The sequence below is a fragment of the Rhyacophila brunnea genome, unplaced genomic scaffold, assembly GCF_057557595.1.
Source record: "Rhyacophila brunnea isolate RB1 unplaced genomic scaffold, BYU_Rbru_1.0 scaffold_3, whole genome shotgun sequence".
Lineage (NCBI taxonomy): Eukaryota > Metazoa > Arthropoda > Insecta > Trichoptera > Rhyacophilidae > Rhyacophila > Rhyacophila brunnea.
Genome location: NW_028232965.1, coordinates 22,734,997 through 22,755,905, shown reverse-complemented (window position 1 = coordinate 22,755,905; position 20,909 = coordinate 22,734,997). Strand labels below are relative to the sequence as shown.

General features: G+C 33.0%; 2 protein-coding genes and 3 non-coding genes across 5 annotated transcripts in view; 1 reads left to right on the top strand and 4 right to left on the bottom strand.

The window, feature by feature from the left end:
• LOC147068066 (uncharacterized) overlaps window positions 1-20,909 on the bottom strand; it is a 120,636-nt gene that overhangs the window by 81,734 nt on the left and 17,993 nt on the right. The window lies entirely within an intron of this gene.
• Window positions 10,705-10,776, bottom strand: TRNAQ-CUG (transfer RNA glutamine (anticodon CUG)). The gene has a single exon. It is a non-coding gene; the product is annotated as a tRNA-Gln (tRNA).
• TRNAD-GUC (transfer RNA aspartic acid (anticodon GUC)) lies at window positions 10,865-10,936 on the bottom strand. Its single transcript has one exon. It is a non-coding gene; the product is annotated as a tRNA-Asp (tRNA).
• Window positions 11,963-13,904, bottom strand: LOC147068068 (uncharacterized). Its single transcript, XM_085953332.1, has one exon. The coding sequence runs from the start codon at window positions 13,762-13,764 to the stop codon at window positions 12,223-12,225; it is 1,542 nt and encodes a 513-aa protein (XP_085809458.1). The 5' UTR covers window positions 13,765-13,904; the 3' UTR covers window positions 11,963-12,222.
• LOC147068067 (5S ribosomal RNA) lies at window positions 18,638-18,756 on the top strand. Its single transcript, XR_015071412.1, has one exon. It is a non-coding gene; the product is annotated as a 5S ribosomal RNA (ribosomal RNA).

The window sequence follows — 20,909 nt, the reverse complement described above, 5'->3', positions numbered from 1 at the left end:
TCATTTACTATTAGATGAAAAAGCAGATACTTTTTGGAACTATGCATCATGTGGACAAAGTATGCTAGATTCCGCTCATTTTATTTGTGCCTATATAGCGATAGCCTATCTACCCACACCTAACCTCTCCAATTTACCGCTACTATCTGAACACTTAGGTACTCTTGATTCATCAGTACGATCAACAATGCTTGGATGTGCAAACGTGCCTCTACTACTCTATTTACTCGAGATGACTTGCTGCAAGTACGATATTTTATATTAGTACATAGTGGTATTGACGAGATCTGTAGAGTTGAAATTTGTCAGAACATGCATGTCAATCACCACGTGAGAATATTTAATCAATACTGACCTCGTTTTCTTATCAAAACAACAACATTGCAGACACACAGCCTTCTGACCCTCGAACATCGACCAGTCGCTTTAATGTGTACACCTCCGTCAGAAGTGATCGGTCTTTTTGGTCAGACTTCGGGCGGGGCGGAGGGCGGGAAGGGGAGAGACAGGCAATCCATCAGTCAAAGGAAGGCCACTGCGGACTCCCGCCAAAATTGCTTGTCTCTGACGTCACGCTACGCGGTCCTGCTACGAGGGCTACGACACTGCTACGACGCTACGGATGTAAAACGAGATTGGCAAATAGCAGAAATAGTTTTGCGGTTAAATGTTATTAAAAAAAACATTTTTTCCGGTAGGTGTGTGATTAGGTACCTTGTTAATTTTAAGCTCAACATATTTTTAAAGCGCGAACAAAAAAGCTTTTACGTTATTGAAAGTATTTAAGGGTGCAATAATTATTTATAAAAGTTAATTGACGTGTTTGAGTATTTACTTATCAATGGAGCTTAAGATGTGAATAATAAAAGATATCTCATAAACGAGTCTACTGATAGACACCTGGGTTGGCTCATATAAATTTGTAGATATTCTTTTATAGATAGAGAGCACAGATGAATATTATGATTGAAAAATAAATATACTTACCTAGATACACATTGCAATAAGAGTCATTATTGAAAATTTTCGTTTACTTATTTGACCTATTTTGCTAACGTGTTCATTTTGATGTGTGGAAATTTATATTTTTAATCAAATGGTTACCTTAATTATTGTACGGCGATCTTAATTGAAAAGATATAACAGAAACCTTTACAGTTCAGAAATAATCATCTATTGATATATCTGACATACTCTGTTCGCAAGCAGATAATATACGAAATTATTTTTAAATCTGCCGCCCTGTATAATGTGCAACCCTTAAGAAGTGTATGACCTGTTTGCCTCACGGGATGTCACTGTCGTGGTATAAGTTAATGGTTTTTAGTATTATATTTACTTGAGTGCCTATATAGTTTAAAAATGCTTGTCAGAATGGAATATATTATGTGTAGTTTTCAGGAATGCTATTATAAAATATTTCTCTTTTCACTACGGTACCGTTTGCTAAGTCGTATATTACCATTGATGAAGGTATGGTGCTGCCACATATTCATTGAACCTTGAATAACCCTCGTCAAGTGTAGGAACACAATATTCAGTTTTCTTTTAGTGGATTGACTACATCACACTAAAATTGAAATTCAGCTATTTTTGGCTTCTGAAACTGTATAATACACCTACAAAAATACTATCCCATATATCACGTATGATTTATGGTCTTTTTGCAAATTATTTTCCTCGAAAATGTGAACTACAAAAACTAGATGGAGTCTAACATAATGTATGATTAACATTATTTCATGATGATGACACCCATTTAATACAAATTGATTTGAATTAATGTATATAATATATTAAAATATATTCTACGTATAGAGGAATAAAAGAGATTGTGCCCGTAACTAAAATATTACTGAATGTATTTTGTCAATTATGCCTAGTACCCACATGTCGATTTTTGTTGATCAACTAACTGTCTGTTGAATGTTGAACAATGTGATAATCGAAAAAAAATATTGAATAGGAATGTTCCCAAATATATATTTTAAATTGAATCGATAATCAAGATTATGAAATGAATGATGGACTCGCAATAAATAATTGAGGCTATTTTGAGATAATCGCAAAAAAACGTCAATGACATTTAAGACTGCAAATATAATACTTTCTTTTGACAATTATAAAATGCAAATAACAAAATATAATATCCCTAGATGAGAATAGACCGCATTGTATGCTTCGTGGAAAACCGCCACTGCTCTGAAAAATTGTAATATCTGTATTCGTTTATTTATTCATCGCCATTTATAATGTGCCTACCCCCACGGGACGATAGAAAATCAGTAAGAGTAAGTATCATTTACAATCCTTTTATCATCAATACATCAATCTATAATACATCAATCTATAATACATCAATTTACAATCAATTACATCATCAGTTATGGACAATACTATAGTACGCGTAGCATACATACATACAATTCACAATGGCGTGCTATGCAGGGTATTACGGAAGTAGCTTGATAAAGAACAATTTTTCTAAGTAGGAATCCATGGTTCGATTGCGTGTTTTTGGTATTTCCGACTGATAAAACATTAACCAGAGACACCTCTAGAAAAGATAGATACCAATCGAGTTACCTAAATTGGCTATAAAATTAAACAAAAAACAAACACTTGCGGTTAGGTAAGAATGTTGCATAACAAAGTTAATTGGGGTCTGCTTTGAATATTCAAAAATCAATACTACTCTTATATGAAACATTACACAAACAAACAAACACAACAAAAATAAGAAAAATTAAATTAAAGGTATTGTAAGGACTTTAAGTAATCGTATAATATAACTTTACATTTTCCAAAAATTGAGGCTTGAAATGCACATGTGTCTTTTGCGCAGTTCAAACTTTTTATAGCATTGTTTTGTAGAATATGAGAGATAAACAAAACGAATTAAAATAGTGTTGCTGTCAACTTCATTATGCATTAATTGTGAAAATAATATTTTTACATATTATGCTAGATATTTTCCTCGGTAGGGGTTAAAAAATATGATACGATTACGTACCAACTATATACAATCGATTTTCATACGAGGCCCGTTCCTAAATTACAGATGTCAGTAAGTATACAGTTGTAATAATAAACAACAATTTACATATTTTTTCGTACGTCCTTGAATTGGTGTTCCACTAAATACATGCATAGATACATTACTATAATATCAATGATTACTAATACAATGTTTGCGCTTACATAGTACGAAGTCAATTTTCCTGAATCATCTCATATGAAAAGACATATCCTGATAAACTATCGCGTTTTATATACCTATGCATTGAATTCTATTACCATTTCTTCGAATAAATCTGAACGCGAATTTTTGCAAATGAATCTAATTATTACCCCAATAAGAGATTCGTTGAAAACCAAAACAGTTTCGGTACTTTTGTTCATCAAACGTGTCGGACCACCTTTAAGACTTTTCGATCCTTCAAAAAACGTTGATCGGTGGTTACTCAGTGGAAGACATTCGGCCATAGACTCTAACTCTAAGAAAAGGAATCGAGACAATTTGCCAGACGAGAATTGGACTGAACTTTGAAAATCACCATGGCCCCCACAAAGGGGGGCTGACAAGGCTCTAGCCTGGGGGATCGACCAGATAAGTGAGATAAACGCACATCACAAATTTGCTCTAATCGTAAAAAAATAATTTTAATTACCCAATAATAAGGCGATAATTTTCTTCAGGCGTATTAACATTGTAAAAGGTGTGGTTGTGTAATTGCATTTTTTGATTAATGTTTGTTGATATACTGAATACCCTTAATTTTACCTCGAACACCATTTTGAAAAACGCTACTATATAGCGTCACACTGCCTTTAACCTTAGTGATAGGGGGGCCCGCCAAAGATCCTGGACTGGGAGGCCGGTTCAGGATATGGGGACCATGGAAATCACTATATATTTTTATTCAAATATGTTTTTACAATTTTATTTTTTATAACTTTAGTTGTTTATTTGTTTTTATATTTTCACTTTTTCAATTTTTATGCGCTTCATGTCATAGGAAAAGTTGCTTTAAATTTAATGATATTGAATATGATTTTGTTTATTAGTAAGAAGTTTGGCAATAAGTGAGTTCCGGTACCTAAGTTTAAAAAAAAGGACATGCATGTAATGTGTATTATTTACAGTTCTTGTAATTTTTATCTTGATACTGGAATAGTTTCGCCTGTTATAAAAACTATGACAAAGAGTTAATATTAAATATAGGTAAACTCTTTTATTGTGAATGGTAGTATTGTGTTCAACCTTATTTCAGCATATTCAAGACAAAGTTTAAACCTCTCTTCAACTAAGCATACGTGAAATGCTACAAAAAGATGTAGTCTATGTTTATGAGTGACATATGGTAGTAAGAATGAGAACATAAGCGAGTCTCGTAAGACAGTGGAAAATATTTGCTCCTCCGGCAAGCAATATCCGGCCAAGCCGCTGTCTCGGAAAATCTATTTGGGACATTTCCAAATGGCTGTAAAACTAAACTGACACAATTCCTAAACATTTCTTTGTTTTGCTCATTAGAATGAGTCGAACAAAATAATAAACTAAATGGAACGCTTACTTCCGAAATAAAATAGTGAATTCCAGCCATTTTCACAAATTAATGAAATCATAGAATTACTTATTATACAATATCTTCTTCTTTTGCCATATCCGCCCCTTAACTGGAGCATATGGACACCACGCGGCGCCTCCAAGAATCCCTGTCGCTCGCCAGTCTTCTTGCTTCATTCCAGGTCAAACCAGCATCCCGTAGCTCCGCCGTATACACTCTGTAGATTGTATTTAGCAGCTTTCCAGGACGCCGGAATCCGGTCGGCTTGAAGAACAGGCAAGCCAGGTTGAAGTTCTCTTCTGGCATCCGCAGCACGTCGCCGAGCCAGGTCCAACGTCGCCTCTTCACTTTCAGCGTGATGAGAGGTTGCTTGGTGCGTTCTCTTATCTCCTCGTTGCTCCTAAAGTCATACCACCGCACACCCAGTATTCGTCGCAAACATCTATTTTCGAAGCTCAGTATACGGTTGCTCTGAGCCTTCGTAAGGTGCCATGATTCGCTACCGTAAAGCAGCACCGTCAGAATGCAAGGGTCGAATAGGCGAATAAATAACTACAATATATTATCGATTACGCATATAATTCAGCGATATAAACTTTAAAACTTTCATGATATATAAATACCTACCGTGTTTGGTCACTGCCAAAAGTTGACGAGTCTTGAAATCATGAATTGAAATTTGAAGTTTGACATTCGATCTAAAATCAGGCCTAATGTTAATTTCTTTGTGATTTAAGTGTATGTTTTATAAATTGGATGAACTTCTAGCATACATATAATAATTATTTAGACACACATAAAATACTGGAATAAACTAGGAAAACAAGCAAATGTAGATATGTAGAAATGCCACATAATCATTATTACCTACTGTAATTATTATGAAACATTTGTTATATAATATATACATTGCATTATATCCGTTTCTGGGCGGTGATGCATTATGCTTGTATAAGAACAAACATCGTAGGATATCCAAAGAATGCATTTAAAATACGAATAGGTACATATGTACAATCTGTTTATTTTCTTATGAATCTTTTTCAGATGTGTAAATTAATTTTTACAAGAAAATGTTAACACCAGAATAGATACGTTATACAACGTATAAAAGAGTTCAGTGACTAAATTTAAATGGTAAAGCTCGCCGATGTATAGTTACACTATACTACAATATAGAATTGTAAAAATCAATTTTATTGTTTATACAGGATCTGGGATAGAATAAATATAATATATAAGCTGTAAACCGGTCATCGAATCGCAAAGCGTAATCCCTATTTGATTCCAAATAAATGTATCGTGTATGCTAGGAATATCCACTATCTGCTTTGAATATAGGTAATAGATTTGGAAAAGTTGGGAGCTCTCGCGGAAACAATAAATAAAATTGACCAACCCAAAAGTCCTGACCTTCAAGACAAAGACTTTCTGCTTTGTATACACAGTAAAATATAATATTACATAATATCTTACAACTAAATTGAACAAAGTTGGAAGTATTGCCTCATACATGCTATTTTATACGTAAGTACACTTGATTGCTAAAATATGTTAATATTTCAACAAGATTATATTCATATGATATTCATTATTGGAAGTCGGCTACTATTAGGGCGATTTTCACTCTACGGATTCCTGCCAGAGCCAGTAATAGTTCGGTGAAACTGCACTCATACCAATCACAGATTCTCCGTGAGATGTTGTATAATATGCTTACAATATTGAACAAAAGATTTTTTTAAATTGAATGGGTTTGTAGGTACAGGGTAGATTTACTGGTAGGTACATACTCTAAGTACGCGCAGGAGTAGAGCCGCCGACTGACAAGGGGCCCCCAAATAAAATAAATATTAAGCAAATAAAAGTACTTAAATATTTAATTTTATAATATGTAATTTAATTTTTTTTTTAGGAAAAACTTACATACTTCAACATAGAGAATATAATAAATAGATTTATCGTCCTCAGGCTATTTTATCAGTGGTTAGAAGGAAATCGATGAGAAAATAAAATATCATTTTTTTAACTGTGGACCGCGACTGTTTCAATCCGCCCCTGTCTTTGTAAGTACATATAACAACAACATCATAAGGTATCTACCTAGTTATTAAAATCATAATACATTACATGAATTATAAGAAATTTATTTTTCCCATGAGGCTTGTTCATGAAACAAAACACCTTCCTTATTGATACGTCTAGAATAGAGCTTGAGTTTTGATTACTCGATTTTTTAATTTCTCGAAGTTTTCTCGAGAATTCTCGAGAAATCTACATTATCTCTTTTACCGACAAATTTAAGAAATTCCGGTAAAAAACTGGTAAATCAAATTTTCTTGAGAATTGCCATTCAGTTTTTTAATTATGATTGCTGAAAACGATTTCTCGAGAAATGACAATACTCAAAATTTCTATAAACTAATTTCTCTAGATTATTTTTTGAGATTTCTCGATCGCAACATCTAGCTTAGAATATTATTATCGTTTAAGATTTGTACTTTATATGTACTGATCTACCGTTCGATTGGTAAGTACAGTAAAAACGAAACAATGATGCGGTTCGTCGATTGTATATGTACGTATACGTACGAATACGTGGTCATCGGCTGCCAGTCAGTTATCACGGCTCCCCTACGCACGCACACTATCGACTAACCGCTTTATTGTTTCGTTTTGGTACTGTTCGGTTATCAGGAATATAGCGGAAAACACATTTTGAAAATACCCCATATACTGGATTATTTGTTAGTTTGGGCTAGTTTAGGTTAGGTTTGGTTGGGTTGGGTTAGGTTAGGTTAACCTAACAAATAATCCAGTTTATCGGCTATTTTCAAAATGTGTTTTGCGCTGTATTCCTGATAACCGAACAGTACCTTCGTTTTTACTGTACTCATCTGTTTTATATTTTTGGCTATCAGTGTTGTCTAGTCACTCCAGTGTATGTGTACATAAAAATATGAAAATTAAAGTAAGTATCTTTATAAATCTTTACACATACGGGAAGAGTTGGGTTTTGCAAATCTCGAGAATTGAAATTTTTAACATTTCGGGAAATCCCGGATCTCGAGAATCTTTTCTCGGGATTCGGGATTTCTTTATTATCAAATATAAATTGAAAAAACGATTTTCTATAAGAAATAAGTGGACAGAAAACACAAAACGTTCAAAGACTGATTGGGGCATTTAACACAATTAAGACAACGTCGACTCAAAATGAGCGCAATTTTTGCAATATCAGGGAATTTTGTGTCTCAAAAACGTACGCGATTGTCAGACAGTCTGTGTTTTTTGAAATTCTATTTTAACGTTTTGTATTATTTTTGTTTTCCTACTTCTATTTTGTTTGTCTTCTAACATAAATATTTAAAAAAAAATCATATTTTTTTGGAATTTCTGTTTTTACACTGATTTTAGGATTTTTACAGGTTTATTTTAAATTTCCCGATATCTCGAGAATTCTTGAGAATTCTTTTCTGGAAATCCCGAATCTCGAGATTGAGATTTTCTCGGGAAATACCCAACTCTAGGTATGTGTATGTGTACCAGTAAAATAGAGCTAATTCATACAACCGTTATATTTTCTTACTGCACAAGAGCGCAAATCGAAAAAGTAATACAATAATACTTACAAAATAGTGGCTTCAAAGTATACCTATCACTACCGATGTCTACTAATCGAATCTAATTTATAAATTCCCTAATTAATTAATTAATTAAACACGTGCAATCATTTCAAGCACAAGGTACCTACTACCCAATTTAAAATTCCTTTAAAAAGGTTATATAGGTAGGTAGGTACCTGAAGTTTTCGTAGCATTATGAATATTCCATTTCTGTCCCTGCCTCATTTCGCTCGTAAGAAAAAGTGAACTTAAACTTTTTCTGCGCAAAATTTTCTTTTAGGTAGATTACCGCAAAACAACAAAAAGAAAAAGTTACTTGAGATATTTATTTTCTGCCACTAAAAGTTTCATAAATATGCCAGACAGTTTGAATATTTTATAGTGCGTACCGGTTTAGGAAGGAAATTGCTTTGCTAACTTTATCTGTTCACTTCGCGTGAGATAAAAAATATCATTAAAATTGACTCGTTTATGGTATTATAGGTGTAACTTATCTTAGATTTAATAACATTTTAATCTTATTAACGGTGGACATCTAATGTAGGTAGTTCTAAACAGTTCAAATTTTCCAAAAATTCAGATGCTATCCGTTACTTATACTAATTATTTATATATATTTAGTTACCTAATAGTAATGTTTTTATTTGGTATAATATAAACGAGAATTAACTATATTATACTGTGTGTCAGTGTGCATTTACCATAATAATATGTGAGTATTGTATAGTGCCTGACGATGTCGAAAGGCGAAACCTGGGTCAATAATGACTCAAATGGGGTGTTGAATAAAATCTTCTTGTATATATATGGAGGCGATGGAGCGTAAACATGTGATCGTGAGACAAAGGGGACCTCTTTTTATACAAAGTCACAGTATTATATAGCTATGATGGTGGTATTTTTTTCCATATAAATGTGGCACTTATGTCGGAATGGAACCTGCTTCAGTGATTTTTATAGGGAAATCACTCAATCTGTAAGAAAATTTAACATTTAAATTCCTGGACATACCTAGATATCTAATAATAATTGTAATAGTAAATCGTATAAAATTATTAACATATTATATTCTACGCACCCGGTAGCTAAACTTTGGAAGACATTAACGAGTATCGATTGGCAAACGAAAAATAGACGAGTAATAGGTACAGAGCAAACTCTGCAAGTCCTTTGTCCTAACATTTGGGAATATACCAATACCTACAATAAGTTACAATTTTATTTATTATATATGTGATTGATAGTGAAACAATCGTAACCGTTAATCGCTGTGGAGCTAATAACTACAGTCTTACTGAATCACACTGTATAAAGAAATAATGATCCTGAATGTCAATTCTAAAGCGACAATGAAGATAATATAAATCACGTTGTTGGGCAATGTCCACTTTATGATGGTCAAAAAGAATGTTCCTTGAAAATTTAAGACGACAAAAGTATCAATTATTAATCATGATATGTTTATAGCTCAGCCAAACATCAAAGCGTTTTGTATACTTATCCAAGTGTATCAGGTGAGAGAATTTAACGTGCAAGTAGTGCCGAGCCCTCGTATCGAAGGAAAATATCCATACTTTTTTTGACGGCACTGCCCTGCGAGTATTATTAATTATAATAGCACATGGGTTAATCATTAAGGGCGATGCTTATACCAGCAGAGGCACCTAGCGTAAAAATACGAACCTTGCAATTTGAGACATATTTTTGATAATTTACAATTTCAACTGTATTAATTAATACATATGCATCTGAAAACATTAAAAAGATTTTTTTTAAGTCAGTGAATTTGTTACATATTTATGTCAGGAGTTATTATATTTTGTTCACCGTGTAGATTTTTGACTAATTCATCGTTTTAATATTTTTTATATTTATAAAAACCGTCGATTTTTAGGTATGGTCCCAAAATTGAAGCTTGATTTGCGGCATTGATGATTGAATGGCATAATAATATTGTGTACCTACCCATCACGAGTAATATGACAATAAGTATTATATACTTATATATTTTTTATATCCTCTTTAATCCTATATAAATGTACATCTAACTAAGCTAAGCCTCAGCTGAGATTTAATAACACTACAATATTATTTTTTTATTAATTATTATATTATTTTTTATTAATTAATTAAAGACGCCGTTTTTTATAAATTGAATGAGTGACCTCTTCCGGTTGTACTCATTATTATTTTATCAAGTATCAAATGTTACTAAAATTATTATTAATTTTATTGTAACAAGGAAGTTATAAAACATTTATGAACATAAAAATTTAATAGTACCTGTTTTCTTCGACGTTTTTGGTTATAACATTTTATAAAATATAATAAATATTCCAGTATAACTTACCGTCAGAATGGCGGCTCAGTGAATGACTTTTGTAATAAAATACATAGAAATAAGTATATAAAAAAACGTCGTTAAAAAATATTCATAATATTATTTAATTTTGATATAGCGTTTTGATGACGCTAACTTATATTTTATGTTTACATGCAAAAAGAACAGGTCCCACCGAGACTTGAACTCGGATCGCAGGATTCAGAGTCCTGAGTGCTAACCATTACACCATGGGACCGATGCTGTAACCGAGAATTTTACGGATTATAAGTTGAAATAACAATAAATTTTTGTTATGAAAATATAATAATACAGTAACAAAAAATCTCCCCGGCGGGGAATCGAACCCCGGTCTCCCGCGTGACAGGCGGGGATACTTACCACTATACTACCGAGGAATATCTCAGTGATGACTAACAACAGTATAAGAAATAAAGGAAAGACCAAAACAAGTAATCTTTTGCAAGTTTTCAATGGGAGGAAATGAGATGGATGTTGAAACGGGGGGAAAACCGACACGCCAGCTTATAGAAGACAGACTCTACCTATCTACATACCTACTAAATAGTTTTCCAGGGAATTACAACCAATTTCTAGAATCGAACATGCTGAATCAGTTGTGCATTCACTGTACCGACTTCAAATTTTAGTCCCACAACAAGTAAAAATTTAGGTCGACCCTTATTTCATAAAAAACTACTTACAGTATTTTTTCGAATAGTTTCTAGGTACTGTCGATTTGACAGTCAAATTTAATTTTCAATTATTACCTACCTATCTAATAACAGTTTTTCCATCGAAATTGCTTTTCTATAATATCAACCCATGTTCTGTCTTATAGCATCTTCAGGATCTCCATGTATCTACCATAATAGTTTGCCAAATTTTCCCCTATACACAATGACACAACACAAAATATACCTAAATAATCGGATAGGTAGGTATATTTTTATATCACTGAAATCCTAAAAATCTTTAGTACCTACCTATTGCGATAGCATAATAATTTATTTAAACTTATAGGTACCTACTACTAAAAATTGCACCACAGGCGAATTTTTGGGTGTTCGTGGAGCAACGTTATTAGGGAAGTGTAAGAAAATAATGTGATATTTAAGAATAATTTTGTAAGAAACATCTATCTAACACACAAATAGTGCATTAGGTACTCTCTTGGTTTAGTTGTAAAAAGGTACGATTCTCAAATGTGGAGAAATATCGGAAGAAATTGACATTTTTAAGATTTATCTACGATTATTTACCAATGACATGCTAAGAAATACCAAGCACTACATCATTCTATTCTCCAGACTTGTAGATTATAATAATGTCTATTTATAATATGGTATAGCTAGATGAAAACAACATCTTTGGACATGGGTAAGATAATATTATTTTACTATTTGAATTTGTAATAATCTAGGTACTTTAATGTTGGTTTATTCTTTATATTCTTACCCAAGATTTAGTCTAGAAAAATGAACAAATAGTTAGGTACATTAATATTTATTTTAAAATAATACCTACCAATCATTATTTTATAAAACATCGCTTTACGGGTTAAATATTCAAATTATAATAAATAAAATATTATTGTTCACTTTCAATTAACTTCAACACGTTGACAAGTAAATAAAGAAACCTCAATGGCGCAATCATGTACAGTTATTAAGTAGATATTGTTCTAATAGAAAAACCCCATATCACGTAATGAAGTCATCACATTTTTCATCAAAACATCTTTATATCTCCATATAGTGCCATCAAAAAGAGATTCATTTCGAATTTGCTGACAGGTTTCTTTTGTAGTCGGTACACAATCACCACGGTAATGATGTAGGATGGCGTGTTTTGGGTCAACCGAAAATGAAATACAGTCTCTCCCTACACATCCTAAAGGATAGTGGTTGTGAAGCACCAAAACTTTCTGTGTATTGTGAAAACATTTTACTGCTTTGCCCGGTTCACTGAATTCTCTGGCACGGTAAACATGCTGAAGCATGTGCATGTACGCAGGTATGTCATTACGCCAACCGTGAATCTTTTGTACATCATCATAAAAATAAGCATTACGAATGTTGTAAGAACCAGCTGGTGATGGATTCTTTGAGAGGGATAACGGTTCCATCTTTTCCATAAGCTCACTCCATGTGTCAACTTCGACTGGAATTATTACTTCATCGATATCCAACAGAGCTATATAATCATAAGTGTACATATTTTTGTAAAAACAATCATTGTACGGGATCAATTCATTTTGTCGTTTCGTTGCCACTTTTTTAGATAAATACAAGTGCTGAAAACCAGGAGCGTTCGGTTGTCCACCGGGCAGTGTTAATTGAGTGACATTCACTTTCCCTACTTTCTCATAGTAATTTAAAACTTTTGATATATTTGCATGCACGTGTAACGTATAAAAAAATACTTTATCAGCACCTAATATGTGCAAAAGTTCAATCCATTCTGCCAACTTGACGGACAGATCAGTATAAAGAAAATCAAGACCTTTCACACAAACAGCGAATTTCTTCTTTTCTGCAGGCTTGTCAAAGATAACTCGAACATTGTTTGTAGCATTATCACAGATATGTTCAACGAGGGATACCGAGACGGGTGTTTTGCCTTGATATCCTGCTGGCATTGGACAGGATATGAGGTACGGCTGAACGGTGTCCTGTATAAAATTTCCCCATGTCGGGTACCATACATATCTATATTTGTCTGCTTTAATAATGAGAGGTTCATTTTGAGACTCCATCCAGATTTGACAATACGTTTCAACGGTAGGTTCAATCTTATCGATCATTCCTAGAATACGTACCACAGGATCTGTAAGAAGAGGCCTCATGTCATAATATGCTCCGTAAAGATGAAACGTGCCATTGCTTGTGTTCAGTATCTGCCAATATGTATTTTCAAATTTTAAATTATATATCACTGGGTAAAGTGCACAACTTGCATTTTTGTAATATATTTTATGGCAAATGTTTTTCACTTTCTCCCAAGCTTCTAATGGTAGACTAGGTAAACGTCTTGCAGTTTCTTCAATGATTAGCTTTTCTGATGGCATGGCGCGTAGATCCAATAATGGACTGGGATACATTTGGGCAATACTAGTTCCGTGATCACATTTTTGCAGGTGTATTGCTAGTAGCAGCAGACACACGCACACTCCCACTAGTAAACTTTGAACCCAGAGAGTCATTCTTAAAATATGGGATAACATTTTCAAACTCGCAAATAGTTCAATTATAGCCGGTCAATTGAACACGTTAATATTGCTTGTAAATTGTTTAAATTAAAAATACAATTGGTATATTATTATAATAGTAAACGATTGATAAAAATATGCTACCCATGATTTAGAATACCATGCGATACGTTGTTACAGTCTATCTATTAGAGTCGTACTGAAAAACTATTGATTTTTAATTTATTCAAGTTAACGTCATACATATTATAATAAATCATTATTGTTGATTCGTTTAAATTACAAATCATCTGAATAAACCGTGTGGTTCAATGTGGAACATTCTGCGTTACATTATCTGTAAGCATCACTATCGAATTCAGCCTGTGAGAAAACTGATTATCTTGCACTTGACAAGACATTGTACCAACATTCACCTGGTTCATCATTAATAGCAAATACCATTTGTAAGCTGTTTGAACAGGTTTCGTTTGTACACACTGTATACAAGTAAATACTGAGGTGTATTTACTTCATTTTAAAGGATAGTCAAAGATTCTACAAATAACTAACAATAATCTAATTAGGTAATATTTTTTTGAGATAACATTTACTTGGCAGAGTTTTTATTTTTGACTGATTTGTGGAATTTTTCATGTATCTACAATGTTTGGTAGGTATTTTACATTACATTTAGTATAGTACTTACATACATACATGTGACAACCTTCAGAATAAGAATATTGTACTTATTTCTTTCCACTTCTATGAAATATTTTTTTTAATGGGAACTAAAAGAAATAATAATGTCTAATATATATTTATACATCATTATGTACTATTTTTTTAAATCATGATTATAAAAATATCAATCATTGAATTAATAATATCAATGTCAACTGCAATGCTAGCAGCTCAGTGCTAAGGCAGTTCTACTAATGGTATCTAGCGAGAGAATAAGAAACTTTATTTTTGAAGTTCAAAGATAAGATCATAATATATAAATAATGTGGATCTTATCTTATTATTATATTATTATTGTATGTCCGTCCTAGGGTAAAGAAAAGATTTTCTAAATAGTTTTAATATATTATTTTGTTTAATATTTTAAATTTTAAAAATATTGATTTTTTATGAAGATGTGTAACTTGAAATCTTGTTTAGTTGCATTGAATTGATCTTTGGTACCTAGGTATTATGACTTTACATAATATCGTCGGTGTTTTGTAAAAAGGGCGAATCAACCATTGTGGCGAAATCGAGTTTTTAATGAAAATACAATATGTACCCCACTAGCTTTGTTGTGTAAAAACGGCGAATTTTTATCTCTACAGGAAAGTACTTAAAAACGATAATCGACTAAAATTAAATTAATTAAAATTACAAAATAAAAAGCAAATGTGACATATTAGGCCTTTTAAAATATTATATAATAATACCTATTATAATGACAGTATTCTTTCTAAGCTTTATTATAAACTTGTTAGATATTTATAATCATCTACAGGTAAAAAACAAATAAATGTCAAAAGTTAAAAATCCTCCTCCTGTAAAGTAGCATTTTGGTTGATTCGCCCTTTTTACAAAACACCGACGATATATTATACCTATCTATGATTATGACCACACTGAAGTACAATTTCATATAAAATGCTAAATACCGCTAGTAACATTATAGCACCACTGTTAATTAGCATTACGATTACATATGTGTGTAGTACTTTAAGTATAGAGAAATATTGAATATTTTTAGTGAAATAATTTACATCATGCGTTTGTAAGATATTGAATATTAATATCATTAACAACAATTATTTTATAAATTTTCCACAAACTCTCACCAACTAATTGAGAGCACGTTAGGTTCAGCGCCCATTACACCGTCTGGTGGTTGTGTTTCCCCTCTCAGTGGCCCATGCAAGCATACCCCGTCGACTGGCTTATACATTTCCTACTGCGGAAATGTCAACAGGCGAGCAAACGCTGCGCATGATGGTTCATGTCGGCAGGGACGCATACTGGAGTGTATTATATTGTCTTTTAGCCAACATTTTTGTTCTAACAACCTCTTGGTTGTAACGTGAGATTTAAGAATGCTTGGTGAAAAGCAACTGGAGAGTGTCGACGCTGGATCGTTCATGGTGGAGTTTTGTTTTTGAAGGAGGCCAAGACCCGCCAAGGGTTGTAGTGCCATAAATGATGATGGTTCTTATATGTAAAACGCACATTAAGGCAAAGTCTTCACTGAGCCTTTTTTAAAGAGACACCTAGCGGAAAAATACGAAGCTTGCAATTTGAGATATTTTTTTGATAATTTACAATTTAAATATGTATCTGAAAACATTAAAAAGAAAAATATTTTTTTATTTTAAGTCAAAGATAAACCTACAATTCTAAGCATTCTAAGCATCATCTAAGAGATTTTTGACTAATTCAGAGTTTTAATATTTTTTATATCTATTTTAAAAAACATCGATTTTTATAAAAAATATAAATGTGTATAACTGGAAATCCTTTTTATTTATATCAAATCAAGCTTCAATATTAGGACCATACATAAATAAAATTTGATATAAATAAAAAGGATTTCAAGTTATGCACATTTATATGTTTTATAAAAATCGATGTTTTTTAAAATAGATATAAAAAATATTTAAACTCTGAATTAGTCAAAAATCTCTTAGGTGATGCTTAGAAAACTTAATACTTAAACTAAATTTTAATAATAAATATGACCATAAAATATATGTAATAATAGGGTGCGGTCCGATTCAACAAATTCACATTTTATTACATTTGTTACAATTGTACGTTTGTATTTGACTTAAAATAAAAAATATTTTTCTTTTTTAATGTTTTCAGATACATATTTAAATTGTAAATTATCAAAAAAATGTCTCAAATTGCAAGCTTCGTATTTTTCCGCTAGGTGCCTCTTTAAAAAGGCTCAGTGAAGACTTCGCCTTAATACTCATTCTTCATTTGGGTCGCCAAGTCGAGGAAGAGACCATTTACTTACTATAATAATTAGTAGGTATTGTGCAATAATTTGCGTGGTGGAAGTATCATCTCTATACATATATAAATCTCGTGTCACGATGTCTGTGGTCGCACTCCTCCGAAATGGCTCGACCGATTTTTATGATTTTTTTTATGTATATTTGTTAGGTATGAGAATAGGTCAACAAGTATATTTCATACCGCTAGGTGATTAGGGTATCTCTATCCAGAAAAATTTTTCTTTTATTTTTTTGACAATTTTTTTTATTATTTGGCATCAAAAAATACCTATAACCCCAAATTTTCACCCTCCTACCCCCACCCTCCCATTTTTTAATCACGATTTTATTATTTTTTTTTAATTTAATTTTAATTTAACCGTCGTTCGTATTTCAAACAGAACGAAATTATTTATGTTGTTGAATGACAGATGGCGCTACGTCCGAGAAGAATTCAACAGAAGCATCACGTCATTTTGACATTTTATTCTGCATATCACAACGCAGTGCTCGCAAAATTTTGTACGATTTATTTTAATTTATCTATTTTTGTGTGCGTGTATTACAGTGCACAATGCCAGCAAGACGCAAGGGGGGCCATTTGGGCCGTCGAACGAATAAAGCAACAAACATGCAAAATAGTAGAGCAGAAAGAACAGACGGACAAATCCAACAAGATAACAAAAACGTGCGTGTGAGCATGTCGCAATTGCGTGCATCTCAATCACAAGAGGCACGAGCTGAACGAAATCAACAACGACAATTGGAACGGAGCCAAGCGTGCCGGTTCGTAGTTAACAAATGCAGAGCAAATGACTGACAACGCCAACAAGTATATTGAGCATTTACATCCGCTTCGTTCCTTCGTCTCGCATTCGAGTACGAGCCAGATATTGAATATTCCGCTCATCCGAAAGTGCTTATTGGTGCTATGGACAAAGAATGTCCCCATTGTCATGCGCTTAAATTCAAACATGAGTCAGCCGGGATGTGTTGCGCATCAGGAAAAGTGCAACTACCAGAAATTGAGACACCACCAGAACCATTGAATGGCTTGCTCATCGGCACGGTTCCAAATTCAAACCTGTTCCTGAAGTCCATTCGCACATTCAATTCATGCTTCCAAATGACTTCGTTCAGAGCAACAGAAATAGTTCACAATACTGCGGCAAATGGTCAACAATTCCATTCTACGTTCAAAATCAAAGGCCAAGTATACCACAAAGTAGTCTCATTGCTGCCAATGCCAAACGAACCACATAATTTTTTACAAATCTACTTCATGGGCGGTGAAGACAACAATCGTGTGGATGCACGTTGCGGCTACAATTACCTCAATTTGCCTAATGCCAGGCGCCATATTGAATGAGCACAATGAATTATTGAAATTCTTCAAAACACACATGCACGAATTGCAAAGTGACAATCACGCTATTGTTATCAATCCTGATAAAACACCAGCTGGAGAGCACGTGCGTCGATTCAATGCGCCTGTTGTTGACGACATTGCTGGAATCATGGTTGGCGACCGCACATCGACGCGAGAAATCGTGATTCGAAGAAGAAACAAGACGGATATTGCATAAACATTAAACAACGAGATCCTGTCACAGGTAATTCATTCATTATGAACATCATTACTCATTTTGAATTGAGAAAATGAATGGTTGGTGTTTTTTTGTTTTTATCGGTGGTCATCATCTACAGCGCTCCATTCCTCTTTCTGTCATAGATCCCATCCCCACACACTTACGATAATATTCACTAGAAATAATTTATATGGCAGAACAACGTTTGCCGGGTCAGCTATTTTAGTAATAATTATAAAAACACATTAGGTTTTGATTCTTTTTGATAAAATAGAATTAACATCATTAATATATTTATATTTAAAAAATATCTCTTTGCTTGCCAACGACCATACCATGTTGAAAGCACCGGTTCTCGTCCGATCACCGAAGTTAAGCAACATTGGGCGCGGATAGTACTTGGATGGGTGACCGCTTGGGAACACCGCGTGCCGTTGGCTTTTATTTTTGTATTATGCGAAGAAAATGATTATAAAAGTACCGTAAGCATCGTGTGTATATATTTTTTGTCTTTCGCGAAGAAAAATGATTACAAAAGTGCCATATCCTATGCATAAAAAATAATCCAAGAGTAGATAGCTTATCCCTATAGTTTGTATCTAACTCAGGCGGGCTCCCTAGTTGCGAAGTATTTATATCCCCAATTTGTCATTATAAATAATTGTAGTAATTATTATGAGTGATTATTAATGACCCTTTTTAGGTTTTCTGACCTACTTAGATTACGAGAGTTTTTTGATAGAGGTAGATATGTAAATATCGTAGCTCGCCCTCTCGCAGATTGAGAGGTAGGTACCTACCAGGGACACAGAATTAATGGGAATGTAATTCCTAACGGGTGTGGAGTAACAGGCAACCAATCTCGAGTATAGATGAATATGGGATAAACTCAAACACGTGGCAAGAATACATCATTCTAAGCTTGTCCTTTGTTCTGACAACTGCTTTTGGTTTATGTCCTGACGCTCATTCAATATTGGTGTATTTGAAGGTTGCAACACACATTATTGCACGTCTATAATGTGTGTTTCATATTCGTAGGACACTCATACATTCAAAACCCTGCTTCAAAATGTAGTGTAATGGGGGTATAGGCTATCTGAATTCTATTTATTACTTACTGTAGTAATTTTACAAAAATGTGACGAAAAACTAAACAGAAATTAATACGCCTTGTGTAACCTCGAGGGCAGAATTCATCCGGAGTACCTATACCTAGATCGATTGAAAACGCGATTTCTTACCATGCCATTGGCACGGTTATAGGACGGTTCATCCTTTTGAAAATAGTAGGTAGCATTATCTGGTTATTATATGAACACTCCCATATACTTATTGAACTTAATGTAAGACAAAATTATAGTATTTTTGGCGTATTATAGAGACTGACTTTGCCTACCACAGTTTGAGAAACACTGATCATATACCCATCATATACTATACATTATATTATTCAAAACATATAAAAGTAGGTCTCTCATTTTAGATTTTCTATAAAGATTATTCTTAATAAAATAATGGTAGAATAACAAGTTTAGGCTCCATTACTATACAAAAAGTTTTTCTTTAACGTCTATGGCACATACCTATAGCTTTAACTTTAAATAGTTGCAATACAAAATAACTATACCCTCAAACAAATTCAAAGAAGGCCACTATTGATACAGGTTTTCACGAGAAAATTTGAGCCATAAAAACACCCAGTATTGTATAATTGAATTTTAAATATAAATAACTTTCCTACCTATCTACTTAGTACATAGGTACAAAAGAATCCCTGACGGTTTCTCCATTCCATTTGCGCAAGGACGGAGACTGGAAAAATTCACATCCGGCATGGAAGGAAAAACGGTAGAAGGCAAATGTAAAAAATAAATATCTTATTTAACGTTATACTTATCTAGTTATATATTTTTATCAGTATCTACCACAATAATATATTACATATTATTATGTTGATCGTAGTGCAGTGGTGGCAACAACCGGTTCGCCTCTCATAAGTCATAACTAGGGCCCGAATTTGTATGCAACAAAAAACATGGTTATATGCATGCACGTATGCACTTAAAATCAATAAAATATGCACTAAAACCGAAGAAATATGCAGTTTAAAATTGTCATTTTTTGTGGGAAATAATTATAAATACCCACTTTACCCAATATTACCGACAAAAAATCGAATAACTAGTTAATAATTTTTCAACATAATACGATATCAGAACAAAAAACACAAACAAAGAATATAAAGTTAATCAATTACAATTTTCAAAATATTTTTTTCACAAGTACCTACAAATAATTGAATAATAAATGCAATGTAAACCAAACACAACTTAAAAAACAAAAACGACACACTACTATTCCTAAATACTATTTTCTGTTTTTTGCCCGAAAAAAAATACATTATTTTTTTCAATATTATGCTCTGGCATTAAATTTTTCTGCATATGTATCTGTCAGTATTTTGTTTATATGCAGAAAACTACCTCTCAACGTCCACTTGGGCAAACATTAAATAATAGTGCCCGAGTTGACTTCACTTTTTCCACTGATAAATCCACAGCTCGGAGATGGCATTAAAAATGCAAGTGCA

What these genes read in the sequence shown, in the direction of transcription:
- LOC147068068 (XM_085953332.1), bottom strand. Translation starts at nt 13,764, where the DNA reads ATGTTATCCCATATTTTAAGAATGACTCTCTGGGTTCAAAGTTTACTA.